The following is a 20,507-nucleotide window of genomic DNA, read 5'->3' as shown; positions in this document are numbered from 1 at the left end:
GGAAACTGCCACCAGGATTTCACTTTAAAGAAATGAAATACACATGCACAACACCACGTTAACACATGTCACTTAGGCATGCTCATAGAATGTACATCAATTAAGCCCAAGGCAAACTGCACCGGGAAGCAATACCTGAAATGAGACAAGAAACATCATCCATCAGACATCACCTCCGCACAGGATCACTTACGCAACGACAGAATCAGACTTGTTCTCGACGGAGGGGAACACAAAACACAGAGAAAAGTCAGATTGGTTTTCAATCAAGCTTTTAATGAAAAGATCATAAAATAACAGTTTATTTTTCCTCACTGCTGTACATTAAGACTGCAAGGTTGTGAGTGCTGAGGTCAGCTGTATTACACTTTTATGACACTTTGAGTTTGCGAGCCCCATCGCTATGCACGGCGGCGGCTCTGACCTGAATACGAGCTCTCTGAGGAGTGGAGATAAAGAGAGAGAGAGAGAAAGAGAGAGAGAAAGAGAGGGGAGCCCAGTCTGGGTGCTGCCAAAAGCCACAAAAAGGGGGTCACAGAATCTCACCTTAAATACTGATGTGTGCATGTTAGGTTGTGTTTTGAAGTCTAGACGGTGGCATCTGTGTTTGCATGAGTGGAGGTGTACGCGCATGCATGCCAGCGAGAGTGCACCTGGGTGTGCGTGCACCTTTGCATGTGAAGTGTGTTTGCCAACGGGGTGGGGGGGGAGAGCTTCTCGGCCTTTTAATTATTCATCAGCAAAGACCCTACATGTCCATTCCAGAGCCTCTCAGCCTACGGATCCTGATACATTATTGAGAGGATGTTCCTGAAGAAAACAGACCAGAGAGGAAGCTTGACACACCCACTTCATGGGCAGCTCCACTAATCAACTCTTTCAAGTACTCCTTTCTTTTTTTAGCAGCTAATCATCCGTTCATGTAGTGCACGTCAAAGTGACACCGTGCCTTTTGTAAATTCAAAAACAGATAAAATATGCTGCTACAAACTCCATTTAAAAAAAAAAAAAAAAGAAGGATATTTTGGTTACAGATGGACGGCAAAAAAAAAAAAAAAATGCTGAGATGTAATGGCAAGATAGCACATTTCTGTAAACACTGAAAATTTTGAGGTAATTTGGTGTTTTTCAGTCACTACTGCACGACGCCGCTGGAGGTACAGTAAATACTGATGTGAAATGTAAAATGCGGCAGAGGATAAAGACGCCTGCGCAGTAACGGAGATTACGGCGGGTCAAGGGGCTAAAGCGGAGGGGCGGAGGGGGGATCAGGTGTATCGGAGATAAAGCAAGGGACAATAAAGCTTAGAAATGCTTCAAATGGCACTGGAGGCCATTTTAAAACTGGCTTTGGTTTTAGTCTGCCGAGGTAAGAAGGAGCATCTCCATGATAACTGGACAGACCAGCCCCTCTACAATACAAAACGCCCGGAGAGGATGGCGGTAAGGTGGAACAACAATAATACTAAGACATGAGATGGAAACTTTGAATGCTCAGAGCCGAGTACGGTCCCTCGGTCGCATTTCCTGCTTTGTATATTCACTTTTTAAAGCTTTTGTAACACTGCATAATGATATGATACTTCAACAAACACACAGGAACAATGATGAGGTAAGAAGAGAAAGACGAGGAGTAAACCGTCAAGTTAAATGGGGAACTGATATGAGAGCGCCCGGGCCTTCCCAGAGGCTTTGAAAAACATACAAAGTGCACTTAGTAAAGCTATCTCACCCAACGTTTTCTAAAAATCCTCCCAACTAATAGACACTAAAAACATGTACGTCACGTAGAAGAGAAAGAAGAAGTGGTTTTTAAGACAAGAAATGTAACAATGGTCACGAGAACGCCGTACCGTTCAGCGGAGAGAAGTGTCGGTTATGTGCATGTTTCTGCTGTGTGAGTGTTATGTATTTATTTTTTAAATGGCAGCAGCATGGCAACACCCAGGGAGAGCGAGCTTGAGAAGATACAGTAGCCTCCGTTCTGCACAGGCAGGTCACAGCATCCCGCCTGTGTCCACAGACACCACACAACAAGGGGTTAAAGTTCAACTCCCCATAGTGTGCGGTCATTCAGCGAGAACACCAGAACACACGGGCACAAAAATACACCCATCGTGAGTCACATGAAATCAAAACCCCTTACAGACTGTCAGGTGTAACTGAGAAAGAAGATATTAAATGCCATTTTTTTTTCTTTGAGTTGGAAAAAAATAAAATCTCCCACAAAAAAAAAAAAGTTCACAGATTGTGGTTAATGGCTATGTTTTGTGTCTCGTTTTTGATTCTCAGCTTGAAATCCTCAAAACAACAAAAAAAAAAAAAAGGGGGTCCTGCCTCCACCTCAGTCTCACACACTGAGCAAATTCTTTGCAGAGGTGAGGGCAGGACCAGAAATAAATACATTCATCACTGACAATAGACATTTGATAAAAAAAGAACACTGTCAATAAGTGTTTGCACCAACTTTGTAGGAGGCCCGGCCGGACAGAGGTTTGTGCTGCTTTATACCCACAGAACACAGGCAGCGAACGAAAAAAAAAATATCATAAAAAGCAGAAAAACATTCACAGTTAAGACTACCAGTTAAGCCTGTTTACATGCAGTGAACAAATCAAAGCTACATTCTCCAGATAGGTTTCAAGAACCGCCAGCATGAGAAGAGAGGTCACTAAAACTAACCCACAGCCCGCTCCTACACACGATAAGAGACCCAAGCAGCGGAGGTAATGCTCAAGTGCATTTTGGGTAAACAGAGAAAACTGAGCTAAAGACCCTGACTAACAATGCCTTTTGATTAATACGTCAAGGACGCACTGCCCACCCCCCAATCTCCGCGCTCCCATCTGAAGACAGGCCAGAGGGCAGGGGGGACCGGGGCGCAGGGTCACCCCAAAGCCAGCTGGCAGAGAGGAGGGCGGGGGGGTTCCCCAGGTTCCCCTAAACCACACACCCCTCCCCTTCATTGAATATGCAGCAGTTCACCCCATGTTTGACGCTATGCTTTTGTTTTGGCAGCAACCTCTGTGGAAAAGCATCTTTTTAAAATAATAAAAATAGAAATAAAAAAAATCACCTCTCTGACCGGCCGAGCCTCGACTGAGGTCTGTAAAACTGTAAAAGTTTATGTAAACAATGAGATAAATACATATGTTTCTTTTTAGAGCCACACATGGTTCCATAATCATTCAAATGTGCTTTGGTTTAAAAAATAGTTTGTGGATTTTGGGTATGAGCTTTTTCTTTTTTCTTCTTCTTCTTCTTCTTAAGTTCTTTGTACAACTTTGCAACTATTTCTGAACATACTGTGTCGCTAACTAAAAATGTAGACTTGTTTCGAGCTGCCTCGCCTTTGTCAAGGCTCTTTGTGTTAGTTGAAAAAAGTAGTACCCCCCTGTTTTGTCTTAAATATGAAACTAGTGTTTTGCTTTTCCCATGATTAAAATACAGAGAAATCGATACAATACTATGTCTTACAAATGTAGCTGAGAGTCTGCATTCACAGATGCGGAACAATCCCTGAAGTATTTGAATAGTAGTAGTACTAGTAGTAGTAGTAGTAGTAGTAATAGTAGTAGTATGGTCACAGTTTGGAGTTCGTAGTTTTTTTTTCTTCGTTATGTCAAACAAGCAAGCATTCAAATGCAAAGTCTTTTTGCAGAGATGGCTAGAGATCTTGATGTACAAAAACACCGTTTTGCATGACAGACATTACGCTGTACTGCAGTAAGTGCTGACAAGTACAATAACGTTTGAAGGCAATGCATTGTGGACTCCCTCTTAAGCTGGGAGAGGTCACAAGCAACAGTGGATCAGGCGATAAATAACATGTTTGTGGTTTGGGTTGGGGGGGGGAGTGTGAAAAATTCATAGATGTACCATGCAATCACTAAACAGCAACTGCTTAAAACAGCAAAAGACACCAACATCCAACATAACCAAGTAACAACTCTGGGAGTCCAGGACGCAGGTACCTTAAAACAGTAGTGATGTTTGTGTAACTGTAGCTGCATCCCTATGAGAACAAACATTTCACAGACCATAACATGAGGACGAAAGAGGAATAAAAATTAAAAAAACAAAAATCAAGAAGACAGAACATAATAGAGGAATGCCTATACCAAAAACTTGTAGTGAAGGTTCATGCTCCACAGTGTAAATGCTGAGAGGAAGATACACTGGACAGACAACAGAGGGGGCATTCCCATCTTATGGTTGCTTACGATGAGGTAAAGCTTTGGAGGTTTAAAATAATTTAAAATGTGATATAATGGAATACAATCAGAAACAAAAAAGGAGACCGATGAGTTTGTCCGGCTGTCCAGTGCATCTCTGCTTCTCCCTTCTTATTACAAGCTTTCACAAGTCTGGCTCAAAAAAATAAACTAACAAGCAACTTGAACTTCACATTAAAAATTCTGATTATAATTCCTATCTTTTTTTTCTTTTTCTTTTTTTGGTCTGAACAGAACACATACAATGTCATCAAGTCCTGTTTTTAAAGTCAGGGAATATAAAGTGATAAGGACTCTGGATACAAACAAAAAAAGAAAAGAAACCAAAAACATGTTCGGGGGGGGGAACACGTTTTTTTCTTTTTAAAAAAACTTTACCATTTTTGTCGTCAGGTGGTAAAGTTTAAATTATACCGGCCCACCAATCAGCACAAGCTTTTCCTTGCAAAAAACCACAAGAACCTTCCTCAGTCTCAGAGTCATTGGCCAAAACTCCATCAAGAGTGGATTTCTTTGTCTGGGACTTAGAATATAATTCATAATTTGTTTTATACAGCAAAAAAAGAAATTAAAACGTGAAATAATTTAGTATGCTATATATCTTAAGTACATCTTTTTTTTTAAAAACTTTGGTTATGAACTTGTCTAGCAATGTTAGTTAGCTCTGTTCTCCTCAACATTCATAAGATCTTTGGAACACTATACATCTAAACTAACCACTATTTGCTCCAGGCGGGAAGCTACAGTACACTTTGAGGCGGCGCCACGCTGAGCAGGGCGCCCGAAAAAAAAGCTATATTTGACAAGTAAAAACAACAGCTAAAAACAATATTAATGTGTAAAATCTATGAGCATTAAAAACCTGTGTTGAGAGATGGGCAGGTTAAAGCATCAGGTGAAACGTTACCATAATCTACACACTTTTTACAATTAATTACATAGGAACTAATCAACATAGTAAGAGTAATCAGAGGTAGCGAGGTCACAAGCCTATATATAAATAGACTTTTCTTTTTTTTTCTGAGGGGAGGAAAGCTATACAGACAAAAAAATAAACGTACCCACTGAACATGTTCAGTCTAAAACACCCTCTCCTTAAACTACCCGCCCCGCCCCAACCCAAATCCCTCCCCTCCACAAGAAAAATCCCAAAGACTTTCCAGTTTAAACATTCACTGAAACATTACAAGTTCTTTAAGTAAATCAAGTACCTCATCTTTCCAACCAGGATACATTCCTGGGTGCAGGCAAAAACCGAAAACAATGAAAATCCTCCCTATGCTACTGTGACCAGCTGTAGAGAGGACTTTGTGGTCTGTAAAACTAATCCAATGTCATCCCACCGTTTCTTTCAGGACTTTCAGTTTAAAGCATGGAGATGGTCCCAAACCCAGTTACCCCTCCTCTTACATACAGATCCCCATCACCAACACAACAAAGGATATAAAGCTGTCAGGGTTAAAAATCATCTTTTTGCTGAATTATTGCCAGTATTGTTTGCACGGGTTTTTGGTCAAAATAGCACTGGAGTACAGAGGGGACTCTGGAGTTTGAGTCAGTTTGAGGAACAATCTGAAAGACTCAAAAGGTAGAAGAGAGAAAGGCTGCTGAGGGGGGGATGAGGTGAGGGGGCTCGACTTTACATCGGTAGCCACATTCACATTTGACAGAAGTCGTGCCACTCCACCATGGCTTTGTGACTTTGGAGAGAGACAGGAGTCCCTCTAGAACTCCTGAGAGGTGAGCAGACGTCTTTTGATATAAATGATGACACGATCCTTGCATCAACAAGTTCCCAGCGTCACCAAGAGCCCACCGCGGCCCGGGGCGTCGTCGTAAACTGGAATTCATATGAAGAACTGTGAGCGTGTGGATGTGCGTTTCTTTGCTGTTGAGATGGAAAAAAGGTATTTTTTTTGTTTTCTATTCCCAGAGTTCTTTGGCTTGATGCGTTTCTAAGAGGGCGAGGTGTGCATTCTCAGGTGACTGATGAGGTTGCGCTGCTGGGTAAACTTCCCCCCGCATAGCTGGCATTCGTACGGCTTCTCCCCGGAGTGGACGCGCATGTGCTCTGTCAGACGGTACTGGCGCGTGAAGCGCATGCCGCACTCTTCGCACGCGAACGGCTTGAGGCCCAGGTGGCTGCGCATGTGGCGCGTCATGGTGCCCCTCTGGGTGAACATCTTGCCGCAAATGTTGCAGGGGAACGGCCTGGTCAGCCAATGGCTCTTTTCGTGTTGCCTCAGCGTCGCCGGGTCTTTGTAGCTCTTACTGCAGACCGTACACTTGAACGGACGCGCCTCGGAGCCAAAGTTGGAAGGACCCACAGGGGCGGAGAGGTCCTCTGCCTCCTCCTCGTCTTCCTCTTTCACGAAGGTCCCTCCCTCCTCTTTGATGTAGAGCTCGTCCTCATTGTGCGTCTCCACGTGAGCGTTGAGCTGCTCAGAGCTGGGGAAGCCCTTACCACAGGGAATGCACACGTAGAGGTTGTCTCCGAATGCTGGCTCGAAACCTTCCTGCCGGTACACGTAGTTGGCGCTGTGTCCCCCTCCTGTTCCTCCTCCTCCGCCTCCTGCACTCTCTCCGTCACTTTGCCCGCTCTCATCGGTGTGCTCCTGGCCGTTCTCTCCGCCTTCTTCCTCCTCTTTACACTGGAAGGACTGGTCAGAGGAGCGGCCGTCTTTAGGACCCACGATCACCCCGTTAACCAGGGGTCTGTCGTGATCTTCAGACTTCAACCCTGACGCCTCTCTCTTGGGCCACTCGTTCTTGCGAGCACCCTGCCGGGATTTCTTCTGTGGTGGGGGGCCATCGGGCGGGTTTTGGGTTTCCTCTGACGCTTTAGAGGAGGAGTTGAGATCCGGGGTCTCTGAGCCGGTGTCTCCACCTGGTAGGGTGGTAGAGGAGTCATCCAGTGAGGCACTGTTGGTTGTGGATACTGAGGCAGATTGAGGGGACTCTTGGGAGTTGCTGTGTGGGCTGAGGGCATCCATGGCTGTGCCCGCAGAGGGAGGGCTCTTCTTGGACAGGTCTAGTCCAAGGTCTGGCTCCCCAGCACTTCCTCCGCTGCTGAGGTTACCGTTACTGCTGCCGTTCCCCCCGTTGCCGTTCCTCCCAGAGCTACCGACAAACATTTCATCGTCTGAGAGCTTGTCCCGAAGGCCTTCATCTGGCTGTGGCTGGTCGGCGTCGGAGGGGGTCGGAGGATAGTGGTTTTTGGGGCCAGCAGGGGTGGAAGTGGAAAGGCGCTGGTTGTTGAGGCGTAAGCGGCTGAGGGGACCTGGAGTGGAGGGTTTTCCTGGCAGGGGTTTCCCACCACTGCGCTTGAGCTTCTTTCTGCACAGAGCAGCGAGGTCGTGGAGCTGGAGGTAGCTGGCTGCGGTTAAGAGGGCACTGAAGTTCTGCTCGCTGCTCTGTTCCGACGAGGACAGGAGCTTCCCGGTGTAGATGAAGTCCAGAACTTGTCTGAATACAGAGGGGTTGACCATCTCTGTGTCGAGGTTAATGAGGTTATCGTGGAGGACCAAAGATTTGAAGTAGATGCTGCTCGCCGCCAGGATGTTCTTGTGGGCGCGGAAGAGTGCATTCTCCACCACGATGATGACATCACACAGGAAGCCCTTGGCTCTCTGCTGGTTGAGTTGCAGCAGCAGTTGTTTGGCATGATTTGGCAGTTCCATTTCCACCTTCCTTCTTTCTCTCTCGCTCTCTCTCTCTCTCTCTCTCTCTCTCTCTCTTCCTACACGAGCACCACCTGAAGCTGGAAGAAACAAAATGAAAAAGGCGGTTAGTTTTACGTTTTAGACAAGAAGAATTAGACTGATATCATGATAAATGATTGTTCAATACATTGTGTAAGCCAGAGTAAATACATGAATTTGAGTAGTGGTCTTTATAGAGGACCTATTATGCTTTGGTCAACTGAACCAAACTCTTTGGACTCCACTCCAGCTCCGCTCTAACTAGCTTTGTTCGAAAGCGTGCCAAACTTATGTAAATGTGTTGCTTGGTGAAATCATCACGTTACGGAAAAAAGGCGGGACTTCAAGCGAGGCGTTTCAGGCAGTTCAGCAGCAGTGTTTCTGTGGGGGGAGAGTAACTCCCTTTGGCGTGGACTTTGGGATTTGTAACTTTGCAGACCTTTTACATGCACAATAAACTATATAAACACACTAAAGGAAAGAGAAAAAGAACAAAAGCATAATAGGTCCTCTTTAACAGAGCACACAAAATGTTTCCACATTCAGGTTGAGAAAAAGCCCAAAAATGTTGACCAAGTGTTTTACTAGCTAGTTGTACTGAAGGAGCTTGCATTGTTGAAAAGTTTTGTGCAAGCTTGGTTTCATTTCTACTTTAAGTAGGATTCAAATTTTATACAAATACTGCTTTTTATGTCTGACACATCTAACAATCAAACTGCATGTGTTGCAGACTCCCCACAGTGAGTACATCAATCTGAGCTTTTAGCTCTGATGGGAAAATGAGTGATTAGTGATTATGCGTGCGTAATCACACGTCATCTTAGAAACTGGAACCCTTCCCTTCCTCTCAACTTCCTTTTTAAACGAATTGCAACCCAACGTGGATCGGGTTCTGATACACATTGCCACTGTTCTCTGGCACAAAGGCCAGACGGGCGGAGAAGAAGAAAGGGTAAAGTAACCACTTTTCTAAGGTGCCTCCCCCTCAGCTTCTCTTCAGTATCTCCGCGGAGCAACTCTAGTTTCGGTGGGGTGCCCTCTTTGGAAACTCGGCTCACTCTGGCCTCCATTAGGTCATGGTAATGTCAGCCCTGCCCTATTGTCTGGGGGTGGGGGGGGGTCGGTGCCACAGCAGGGCCGGGGGGAGGGATTAGGTGACACCTGAGCAGGTAAAACTATACAGGAGCTAGGGCAGAGGAGGTGGGGGGGGGGGGGGGGGGGGGGGAGCGAGGGTGTGGCTCAAAGACGAGGACAGCAACACCTGATCCTCCAGAGAGGCCCTCATTTATGGAATTAGGGCAGATGAATCTCATTCAGCGTTAAACTACATATTGATGACCTAGCGGTGCTCTACTTCTAGTCCGACACTGAACTGAAAACACACATTTTGTTAAAGCAATGTAATTGCAGTAGATGCAAAGAGGCGATCCACAGCTCAGGTGTGATGTAACAGTGGCAGTGTGCTTTAGTTGAAGCAGCAGGGTGTGTCCTTGACTCATGTTTAACATGTTCTTAAAGCCTCTGGGGCATGCTGGGAAAACGGACACACATCTATAATGCCCCCCCCACCCCCTGATCAGAGCAGGGTATATATCGTATTACAGGAGATTAAATGGTAATGCGGAGAAAATGCTTAACTCGAGCCATAAATACATGTGAAAATGCGCCATTTCAACCCAGTGCCAACCGAGAGATTTACTGAAAGTCGTGTTTCATAATACGCGAGCAGGAGAGAAGGGAGCGGTTCCTAAACTCAGCTGGAGGGATAGAAGCACCAAGCTTGAAAGCAAAGACACATGACTGAGCTGTGTTTCTAAAAAAAAAAAACCTCTGGAATAAGGAAATTCACACAAATGTATTAGGCAAAAAATCACAGAACCGAGGACAGCTGCTACAGGCTGTTTCCAATACTTTTGAATGCATACTAATGAAGACCAGCTGCATGAAGATAACAAATGTAGAGCACAAGCCCCCATGAAGTGCACCGGGCTTTAAAGCAAATTTTACATAGTGGTCAAACCGCAGTACTACAACCTCTGTGTCCGTCACGTGATGCCATTGGGCCCAAAAAGACTTTTCCCGTAGACTTACATGAGGAAAAAGACGTCTGAATATCATCATTTTTTGAGGCAAATCAACTTGAACGAACACTTGAATAGCCCTTATTTAAATCATTAGGTCGTAAAAGTTGTAAAATGCACTAATAGCTGAATCCAGAGTTATTTTCCTTCCTCTGTTGATGTGAATAAGACCCGGTCAAAGGCTGGAGCGGGGATGTGTGTTTGCTCTACGGGCCCAATGGATGCGGAAGATCACCGGATGATCCGTGTAATTTTATACCCGGAAGTCTTTTTTTTTTTTTTTTGCTTCATAGCAACTTTCGACTGGAATGAACGGAGCTCCGCCTCGAACGCTGTATCCAGTTCTCTTAATACATCCATCCACGAGTTTAGCGTCGCCACAAATTTAGTCATCTGTTCCTTTTAACCAGTCAGTTTTTAGCTACGCTTCCTCGAGGAATGTGAAATTTCCAGCACAATAATGACACTTTGAAACAAAGCCTCGAGTCTACTGGCCAAGACCCTGCAGTTATACGCTCTATAATCACTCTCTACACACATACTGATGAGGGAATAACTCACATAACAACCTCAAACTACCACAGAAGAAGGTGACAATATATATATTTGTTAGGTCTGGATGGTAAGCACGACTAAATAATCTATTACATTACAACAGGGTGAGAATTGTAAGCTGGAGTCGGCTGGCTGATGTATCTCTGTTGGAACAGTCAGACCTGCTGATACAATCAGCTGGAGTGATCATTACTCTCAGGTCCAGGCCTAGGCTTGCCTCCTCTGCTTTGACACTTCTACTCTTCTTCTTCTTCTTCTTCCCCTCCCCCGTCTCTCCTCTGCTCCTCTCTCTCTCTCTCTCTCTATCCTCCCACCCTCACCAGCCTCTCACCGGGCATGCAGACACTTCCCAGGAACCAGCTCGCTGTCCCCCAACGTGAATTATAATGAGCTATTCTGGAATACATAACCCAGATCTGCAGCTAATCGCAGAGTGTGCTACAAGGGTGTGTGTGTGTGTGTGTGTGTGTGTGGTGCTCAGCCCTGCAGGCGGTAATGGAGGAGAGGGCTGCTGGAGAAAGAAGGGCCTCTGCTATGATGCCAGCCAGGAAGCCATATATCAGTCAAGTCTCTCTCTTAACATACACACACACCTCTGCGGGCTTTATGGGGGGGATTCAAGAAGCTTTTCCAGCAGGCCGACATAAAAAGGGGGCTGGGCTCGGAGCAGAGAAGCCAGCTCAGGAGAAGGAAAAAAAAAAAAAAAAAAAAAGAGAGAGCCCTCCCCCTCCTCTTCTCATCCCTCGCTCTCTCTCTCTCCTCCCCCCCCCATCACCCACACCACTGCTACCCTCTCCCCCTGGCCCCTCCAGAGCTGTGCTGTGCTGTGCCGGCTGGATTCCAGGGAGCTGCTAATGGATTACGGCTGATCTATATGCAGCTAGGGTGGGACACGTGTAGGCCCAGCTCCCCTTCCAATGGTGCTGCCCAGGAAAGCAGGCTTAATACCACGGGAGGCACAATCATGGCAGCTCCATCTCTGAGTGCATGGCACATTTTCATTTCCTACACAGCTTCGCAGTTACGGTGTAAAGTCTGGGATGGATGAGCCATTAGAAAGATGACTCTACTAGAGCAGCTAGAACGGGGTTTCCAGTATGCAGCATGACTAGTTCACATGGATAATATTACGTAGCTGGCGAGCAGCGTTTCCTGCAGGGTTGGATCCCGGTGTTTTTTAAGCGCTCCGCGAAAAGGCTGGCAGGGAGGTTGAGAGATGGCAAGATAGCTGGTCATGAAGGCCGTGAGAAACAATACTCACTCTGACCAAATATGGCACCACATACCAGTCGAATACTGAGCTCTGGGCTCGGACTGCAGGGTGACCAGGGTAGACGTTGCCCTTCAGGCACCGGCACGGGATCAGCTTACCTTGCCTGCAGTGTTAACCTTTTCAAAAACTGACTGCGGCTTAATGATAGAGGGGGAAACCACATTTTAAAAAAAAAAAAAACTATACTGCTTAGCTTCAACCTTCAGGAGCCTGCTGGTGAGGAGATGAGCAGACAGCAGTGTTTACACAGACGTGACAGACATGATCAGGATAACATATCCGTGTGTTGATCCACGAGAGAACGTAAACTGGAGCGTCAAAGTGCCCCCCCCGCGGCGAATGAGTCTCCTCTAATTTAAACTGGTTACACCAGCGATCTGATGGTGATGGTGTCTGTCATTGCATCCTTTTTTCTCCCAAAGAGTTTATGGATTAAGCAGCGAGCTAGTAAACCTTTCAGAGGCGGTGTGTTGTGGCTACTGAGAGAGAGAGCGGTTGGTGGGCTGTGGCACTAATCTCCTGAACGGAGGGTAGAGAGGCAGGAGAGAGGGCAAGAGGTGAGGCAAAGTCCTGTGGCGCAATAACAAAACACACCCCAACACTGTGAAAGGTCAACCAATAGAAAACTAGACCGATGTAGGATTTTAAAAACATATTCAACCTGGGCTTATCTTCCACGGGGGATTCCTTTAAACAATATACAGTAATGACTTTGTAAAACTAGATGGTCACACTGCGCAGAAGACGTGCAGGTAAAAGCTGTTTGAAGCAGAGAGACAATCATGTACACGAGCAAAAAGGCCTCCCTGAGTGTGCACACTCAGTGCACTTAAACACATGCACACAGCACACACACACACCCAGAGAGTATGCTGGTGGGCAGAGTGAGTGGGGGAGGGGTTAGGGGGGATGGTACAAAGCCAGTTTGAAATACAAACACCGAGCAACCACCTCTGAGCCATTTCAACATGGCTGACGCTGCTGCTGCTGCTGCATGGGTGAGGTTGATCCATGCAGGACTCGCGGGTACTGCAATTATCCGAGTTTCAGTTCTCTCCTGAGTGAAAAGGAAGGCTCGCAACACAATGAGGAGATTAAACAGGACAGCTGTGCTTTTAGGCTTCCCTCCCTGTATGCTCCTTTACACCTGTGTAATATGTGCCGCGTCTGAGGAAACGCCATGAACGTACCTCTCATGAATTAGACATGATTTCAGTTTTAAGAAAAGCAGGAAATTGCATTCACCGCAGTTACCTGGTGACTGTAACACCTGCCGTTATATTCAGGTGGTCAGTAAGTCATTTCCCCCTATGATATATATTTTTTTAATAATGTTTTATTTGAAGTCTTTTAGTGATGGATTTTTTTCCTCCTTTTTTCAGAGCACTTGGTTCGGGCAGGCTGTGCCGTGCATGCTTTAATAATCTACTGTTAAAATGTAGAAACTGGCTCACTTATCCCAGTTTTAATCAGAGTTTGGATTGGTTAAAAGCACCACAGAGTGATGATGTTTCCTTTCATCATTCATTCATCTATGTATTTTAGTATACATTGTTGTATACTATGTATATATGAGTTTTGCGTAACATTACGCTTGATTATATGTGGGATACTTGGGTCACTGGCGGTATCATGTGACTTTCATGTGACCAGAGCGTTTACCTTTTAAGATGGCATCTCTGTGCAGAACTCTGAAGAAGAGTTTGTGCTCGAAACATCACTACTAAGATGTGCCAAGAAATTGCACTTGAAAAAGGGAGCTACGGCGTGCGGACCTTCTTCTACGTTTTCCCTTTCATCCTTTCAGAAATACTTTCCCTGTCTGAAGGCTTTGTCGTGCACATGCGCATAAGTAAAAAAAAAACCTTTAGAAAAGTGTATACATGGCAAAGAAATGAAGTCTAATGCTTTTAGCATTGAAATTCTAAACAAGCCGTGGAGTGATGCATCGAGTGCAGTCCTGTGGTGCCACAGAGAGAAGAATATTCAGGGTTATGTGAAGCAGGGACTACAGAGGGTGAAATAAGAAGTGAAATCACCAGCTGTGGTCTGTCCTTGGAATAAAAAACCTGCCTATATTTGTGTCTCCATGGTAAATGGTTGAATGGCTCTGATGCAGAGCATCTACTGGAATTCTGGACGCTGATCCAATTCTGGTTATAATCTCTTCAGAAAACGCTGCAGGGGGAGACGTCCTGCTGTGCAAAAGCTCAAAAACATTAAGACACAAAAAAGGATCCATCTTGCCTTAGAGAGAGAGAGAGAGAGAGAGAGAGAGATGGGTTTCTGCAGATGCTAGTGAACAGGTGAATGACCCCAGTGCTGCATGGCTGAAGGGGGGGGAGTGCATGTGTTACAGTTTCCCTACCGCGGTCTGGGCAGAACCCTTCCAATTAAGACTCATTTTCTGTCAGGCAGTTCAGCCGTGTTACAGACAAACAAGTCCTGCCCAGGGTGCAGGCGAATGAAAGGAGCCCCGTCCATTTCATCACAGGAGGGGGGCCAAAGGTTGCTCCATATTATGTACCCCATATGTACCAGTGCTGTGCAGCAAGGGAAGACTCTCTCGCTCTCTCTCCCACACACACATACACACACACACACACACACACACACACACACACACCAACACATGTCCACAACTCAACCTATAATCAAACCCATGGATCCATTTCTGTGTGAATTCATGCAGTTTTCTAAAGAAAACGACTTTTGCATTGGAGGATTTCCTCGCAGCAGGAAGAAGAGAGATTTTTTTTGAAGATTTCAATAAATTGATAAAGCAGCCACGCAACTCTTAACCTGTTTTCCTACGTCACAAAAGGTCATGAATTAATTTCTTCTGTGGCGTACGTGTCATCCACAGGTAACACTAGACGCCACAGCCGGGTCTAGAGGGAGTAATGGGTATACAAGTAGCACGCACAACCCCTCATTGTTGTGATGGTGATGGATGTAGTTGCCTAACCTGGGCAGGATCCCCTCCCTTTTATATTAAAGTTACATGGCAAACTCCCATTTTAAAAATTAGCCCAACTTTAATTACCGGCATGGAACAATTTAATGTCATAATTGAATAGGTACAACAAAAGAAAGGCTGCACAGGACAGAACGCCAGATTTAAGGGTGGCTACAGGCGGAGGTCAGCAGTCATGTGCATAAAGCTGCAAACACAATACAAGAAGATAAAAGTTCTGTACCATAAAAGGCATAATGTTTATTCTCTGGAACAGTTTTGTTGGATTTATAGTGGCGTCTTAGGTGATTTCACTTGAAATGTGGAAATTGATGAGAAAAGGTGAACTGAATAAATCTAAATGACATCTTTAACGCAATTAGGTGTGCAGAGGTTGGTCTGAATACTTCCCTTAGCAACTGTAACCGACAAGAACCAGGAAGCAACAACATAATGGGAGCAGGTTGAATTAACGGCAGTGCACGGCCTTTCCAAATGCCTCAGTGAATACATTTCTTTTGCTTCGGCTTCCGACAATTTCATGTAACAAAATTAATAAATAACTTAAATACTAACAAAACGATAGACATTTAAAAGAACTAAAAACTATGTTTTGACATACAGATGACCACCAGGTGTTCTTTGTTAAGATAAAAGATAATATAGAGATTTGTTAGATTGAGATTAACAAACAAGTATTTAACTAAAAGAAAAACAGTGCAGAGTTACTACTTTCTCTCTCTGTCTCTGTGTCTTTGGGTTTATTGGAGTATCTGTGTCCTCTATGCTGTATTGTATTGTGTGGCTCAGTTGCTGCATCCAAAGTGCCCCCTGCAGTAATTAAATAAAGACAGAGACTTTCACTGAGGCTGCCAGCGGTACTGGCACCCACACATTCAGTATCCTACTGTGTACTCTCGCCAGAAGTGAAGCAATCAACCCCTCCACTAACAAGCGAGCATATGATTGGTATGATAAAGTGACCTCTGTGTTGAGAGAATGAACTTTGTTGATGAGATAAACCCCCACCTCCTGTAAAAAAGCAGCAGACCCACATGACCTGGAGCCTAATGCTTCAGCTGAGGACAGAGGGCATGTTGGGTAAGGAGGGACCCTGTATGGTCCAAGGTTTTACAGAGCTGCCACCCCCCTTCCTTCCTCCCTCCTCCTCCTCCTCCTGCAGCCTTTAAACACTGCATAACCTTCTGGCTATCAGCACTACATTCCACAGACTGTTTCTTCTTCTTCTTACAGAACAACAACAACCCTGCCCCGAGGTGCTTCAGCCGCCGCTGCACCAACCAACCAACCGAACTGCCCTCCAACAGAACAGAACAGAACAGACGGATCCGTATATGCCATAGATACGACAGCCAAGCACAATCTATAAGTCCTGGCCTAACATGTCAGCAGAACATATAGCCTAAGTAGCCTTACTGCATTGTGCTGCTGCCCACACACGCCACTATAAGCCACGATCACAATGTACACAGGATATGTGTGTGTGTTGAGGAGGGACAAGTAGGGTGAGGCAAGACCAACCAGCCCAATCATGAGGCACACACACACACACACACACACACAGGGGCCTCAAATTACCCTGCAGGCCCCCTTTGTAGTCCATAATAATCAATGAAACTACAAGTCACACTGATCAGTTGACTTTTTAAATTTGTTTGACACTTATTACTAGATTCTAATGTATATTTGACAACAGCTACAACATGCAGATGGTCCGACTTGGTGATAAAACGACAAGTAAAAGAGTTCAACGGCCGTTTTTTTTAAACTTTTTGGTCAATATTTCCTTCTCATTTCTGTTTCGGTAGAGATACCAGCTTGCTAGTTATCTGCCGCAAAGCCTAAATAAAACATTTTCAGTGTAATATACAGTAATTGACCACTCCTCAGTATTCTCACTTACACAACTTCTGTATAAGTTTACAAGAGACACTGTCTTTAAAATAATGGGATGGATCACATGAACTAAACGCTGTCAGTCTCCAAAGCTGTTACAGATGCAGCATTGTCATCATCAAACACTTCAGCCAGTACAGCCAGGGGCCCTAGTCCAACTTTACAAGCTTCGCTTAATACATAAAGTGTAAAATGGATTTGAGTGAACCTCGTCAAACCTTCAAAATCTTGTGCTATTCGTCTGTATTGTTGAAAAGCTCAGTTAATCACTAGGCCAAATTTTAGGCTGACAGGCAGAGCAACTGCTCACTTCTTGGGTGGGTGTAACCAGCGAATATATAGTCCTATAATCTTCATATTATAGGCTGCAGCAGCCTGTAACCCTGAGCGGGATAACAAGTTGTGAAAATAGATGGATTTTATCTTCATATTGCCCTAAAGTTGTACAACAAAACTTTCCCAAGACAAGAGTCTACAAATGTCTCAGCATCTATAGAAAACTTTGCTACTTAAAAAGAAGTTTACGCCAACAACTGCCCTCGGCACAGTTCACTGTGTGATTAAGCAAACAAGACTATATGCAAAACCTTTTTGTCATGCAAGACAAGAACAAAAACAGGAAACAAACATAACTGATGTTGAACAAGCGAGGGCCTCTAACACTTTTTACTCAACCACAAAGAGAGACAGTATTTAAAACAAAAACTACTTTGACAGTTATCAGTCAAGTGTCTTATCAGATCTTGTGTGCTGTGTAATTGTTCTCAGTTGAAACTAAACAAAGTAAAATAGACCTAGAGTGAAGTGGAAATGTGTTTTTTACAGAACTAAACATTTGGTTGTACAAGGGGAACCCATATTACTGACATTCCTGTGCCTTATTATCTCCATGCCCCTTCGTACTTTAACAGCACTAATCACCTGAGAGGGCAAGCTGCCTTCCCACCTGAGCACTTTACATTGTTGTATTATTAGCTACCAGGTGATTTGTTGTTTAATAATCAGATATTAAAACACACTGATGTGGCTTCTTATGTTGCTTTTTACATAATAATAATAATGAAACACCTGGATATCATGCAACACTGCTTCTATAAAGCAGTTTTTTGGTCCAGTGTAACGTTACATCCACAGTGTAGCCCATCACAAAGATGGTCGATGTGTAGCAGTATAGCCCACCTATATAAAGACATCTACTGCATCGACAGCCTGGATATACAACTCACGTTTACAAGACAAAACCAGAAAGCAGCTGCGTCTACATTGTTTATGCAAGTCAATCCTGTTAAATCATTTTAATTAGCCCTACCTAAGACCAAGGTGGCTTAACCTACATATAAACAATGGCAGGTTACATCATATGTATCTGGCTGTATCATCTTTATAATCATACTGTGCGTAAAACCTGCAGAATCAGTTGCTTTTTACACGTTAAGTTGCTTTTTAATAACAAAGTCAATGTTATGATCACACGATCACAGATGGGATGATTTAATTGAAACCTTCAGCTCATTATGCTTCATTTTGGTAAACAATGCATTGTTGGGTTATAAAAAATAGAGAAAATTAGAAACATTAAAGCGACGAGTCGTTTAGTGGTTTCTTTTCTGTCGCCTATAATGTGCTGCTGCTTTGCCAGCCTGGTGAATATCTGGTACACACTCGTCCCGTGGGGGCATTTGCAACATTTGCATTTGCAACATTTGCAAATTTGCAACATTTTGCAACAATTGTCGTTTATCTGCGGTTTCCAAAGTACGATGCGATAAACTAGAAGGAAATAATGCGGAGGGGTTTTTCTCGGCGTGCCAAGCAGAGCTGGTAAAGAGCCAGAAACAGGCAAACCAGCAGAGCCCCTTTTTTTGTTGGCACGACGTGGAAAAAAACACCAACCCGATCCTTGCAGCAGCAGCTGGGAGAAAAGACAAAACGCCAAGCGAAAGCAGCCCAGTTGCGCATTCACTATCCACCTCGAAATAAGAGAAATGATTTGTGATAAATACCTTATTACATCGGTAGGATCGTTCTCAAGCGTTCTTTACCATCCTCTTGCTCATCTCACAGCATTTCAGGACGCCATGTTGCAAGCTTATGACGTTAGGCTTCCTCACCCCTGACCCACATTTGAATAGAAACCAGCCCAGAGTGCAGCAGAGAAAACATCCCACTGTGGGAGGGTTTGTGGAGGGTTTGGCCACTTTCTCAGCCACAGGACCCTGGTTACCTGCAAGATGGCAGAGAGAGAGAGACAGACAGAGGGAGGGATATATGTTCACACTGGTTGGTTAGGCCTTCTTCTTCTTCTTCTTCTTCTTCTCCCAGCTGCACGACTCAGCCATATGCTCCTATAGCGCTCAATGCAGCTCTACTCTGCAAAAAATGTCCAGCTTTGCAAGTTATTTTGCGTAATTCTGCTTCTCTGCTTAAAGAATAATAAGAGGGAAATTGAATTTTAAAAAGCATTGTGTTCGTACAACAAAGAAAGAGTATGTGTGTTTCAGTCTGTGGGGTGGATTTGTGGAATGGGTTAGGTGATGAGCTAAAAATATAAATCACTTTAAAAAGCTATACAACAAAATATATTTTAGGGAGGTATAGGTTGAGGAAGAATTGTGATAAGGTTTTGGTTTATATCTACTTTTTAACTCCGGATGGATATGTGGGTTGTAAATAAACTTGGGGATGCTGTTCATATATTTAATTTGGGATGTTAATAAACCTGGGATAGTTTATATATTATATTATATTATCATTCTATGATATATATGAGTTATTAGAAGAGAAGTGTGAAAGGGGTAGGGACATATAAGTTTTACTTCTACCTATAGTCCTTTTCGGACACTATTACTCTTGTTTTGTTTTTTATTATTTTGTATCTGTTTTTATTTATTTTATGTCCAAAATAAAGTCTGTCATTCATTCATTCATTCATTCATTCATTCATTCATTCATTCATAATGGCACTAATCATTGTTAATGAGAGGGCGTGGGCGAAACCTGCTGGTTTGGAGTACAGTTTCACCAAAACACAATAAAGTGTCAGAAGGCCATTAATTAACATAAAGTGACAATGTTGATTTCATGATAGCAAATGTTCTAATCAAGTTTGAATCACAAGGTAATTAAATTATACTGTACGATTTTATTGGGTTTAAATAGAAAAGGCTCGTTCCACTTATGCACATTAAGTAATAAGATATTTTTTGCAGTGTGCACTATATTTCTTATAGAGTCTTATAGTAGACATATATGCAATTATTTAATGCGCAATCACCATAAAACTGCATCAAACCAACCCTGTTTATTCTGAAACTAGTTCATCAGTTGGACTTATGATAATAATTGTAACTTGAGACTTTAAATTTGAGTTCAAACGGATCTAAACATGATAGATGGTGGAATGATTTACAGGTATCAGCAGAAAAAAGAAAGAAAGAGAGAGAGAGATGGTTCTGGTTCAAAAATTGGGCACCAGATGTGCGGAAGTGTGACGATGTGTTGGCTCCTCCTCTCAACCCAAAGGACCCACAGACCTGCCCTGAGCCAATAGGAAACAGGATGCATGATGGGGTTTCACCTACATGCCATTTACTGGACCTCTTATCAGTGACATTACTTTGATGATGGCTGCAGCAGCTCATAATGAATATTCTTGCCCATCGCCTGTGAGGTGCTGAGGAGACACAGGTCGATCCAGATAGAGTATCAGTTTAATCTGCCATGCTTTATGTTTATGGTTCACATTCCACTGATATGGAGTTATATGGCTCTGTGCCAAAGTGCTCTTCT

General features: G+C 44.0%; 1 protein-coding gene across 1 annotated transcript; it reads right to left on the bottom strand.

The window, feature by feature from the left end:
- Window positions 1–255: 255 nt before the first annotated feature.
- Window positions 256–19,017, bottom strand: hic2 (hypermethylated in cancer 2). Its single transcript, XM_037778552.1, has 2 exons — window positions 18,722–19,017; window positions 256–7,995 (listed from the first exon to the last, which is right to left on the bottom strand). The coding sequence occupies exon 2, from the start codon at window positions 7,913–7,915 to the stop codon at window positions 6,191–6,193; it is 1,725 nt and encodes a 574-aa protein (XP_037634480.1). The 5' UTR covers window positions 7,916–7,995; window positions 18,722–19,017; the 3' UTR covers window positions 256–6,190.
- Window positions 19,018–20,507: the final 1,490 nt, after the last annotated feature.

The sequence above is a fragment of the Sebastes umbrosus genome, chromosome 8 (assembly GCF_015220745.1).
Source record: "Sebastes umbrosus isolate fSebUmb1 chromosome 8, fSebUmb1.pri, whole genome shotgun sequence".
NCBI lineage: Eukaryota > Metazoa > Chordata > Actinopteri > Perciformes > Sebastidae > Sebastes > Sebastes umbrosus.
The sequence above is the reverse complement of the archived record's forward strand: the minus strand, read 5'-3'. Positions and strand labels throughout refer to the sequence as shown.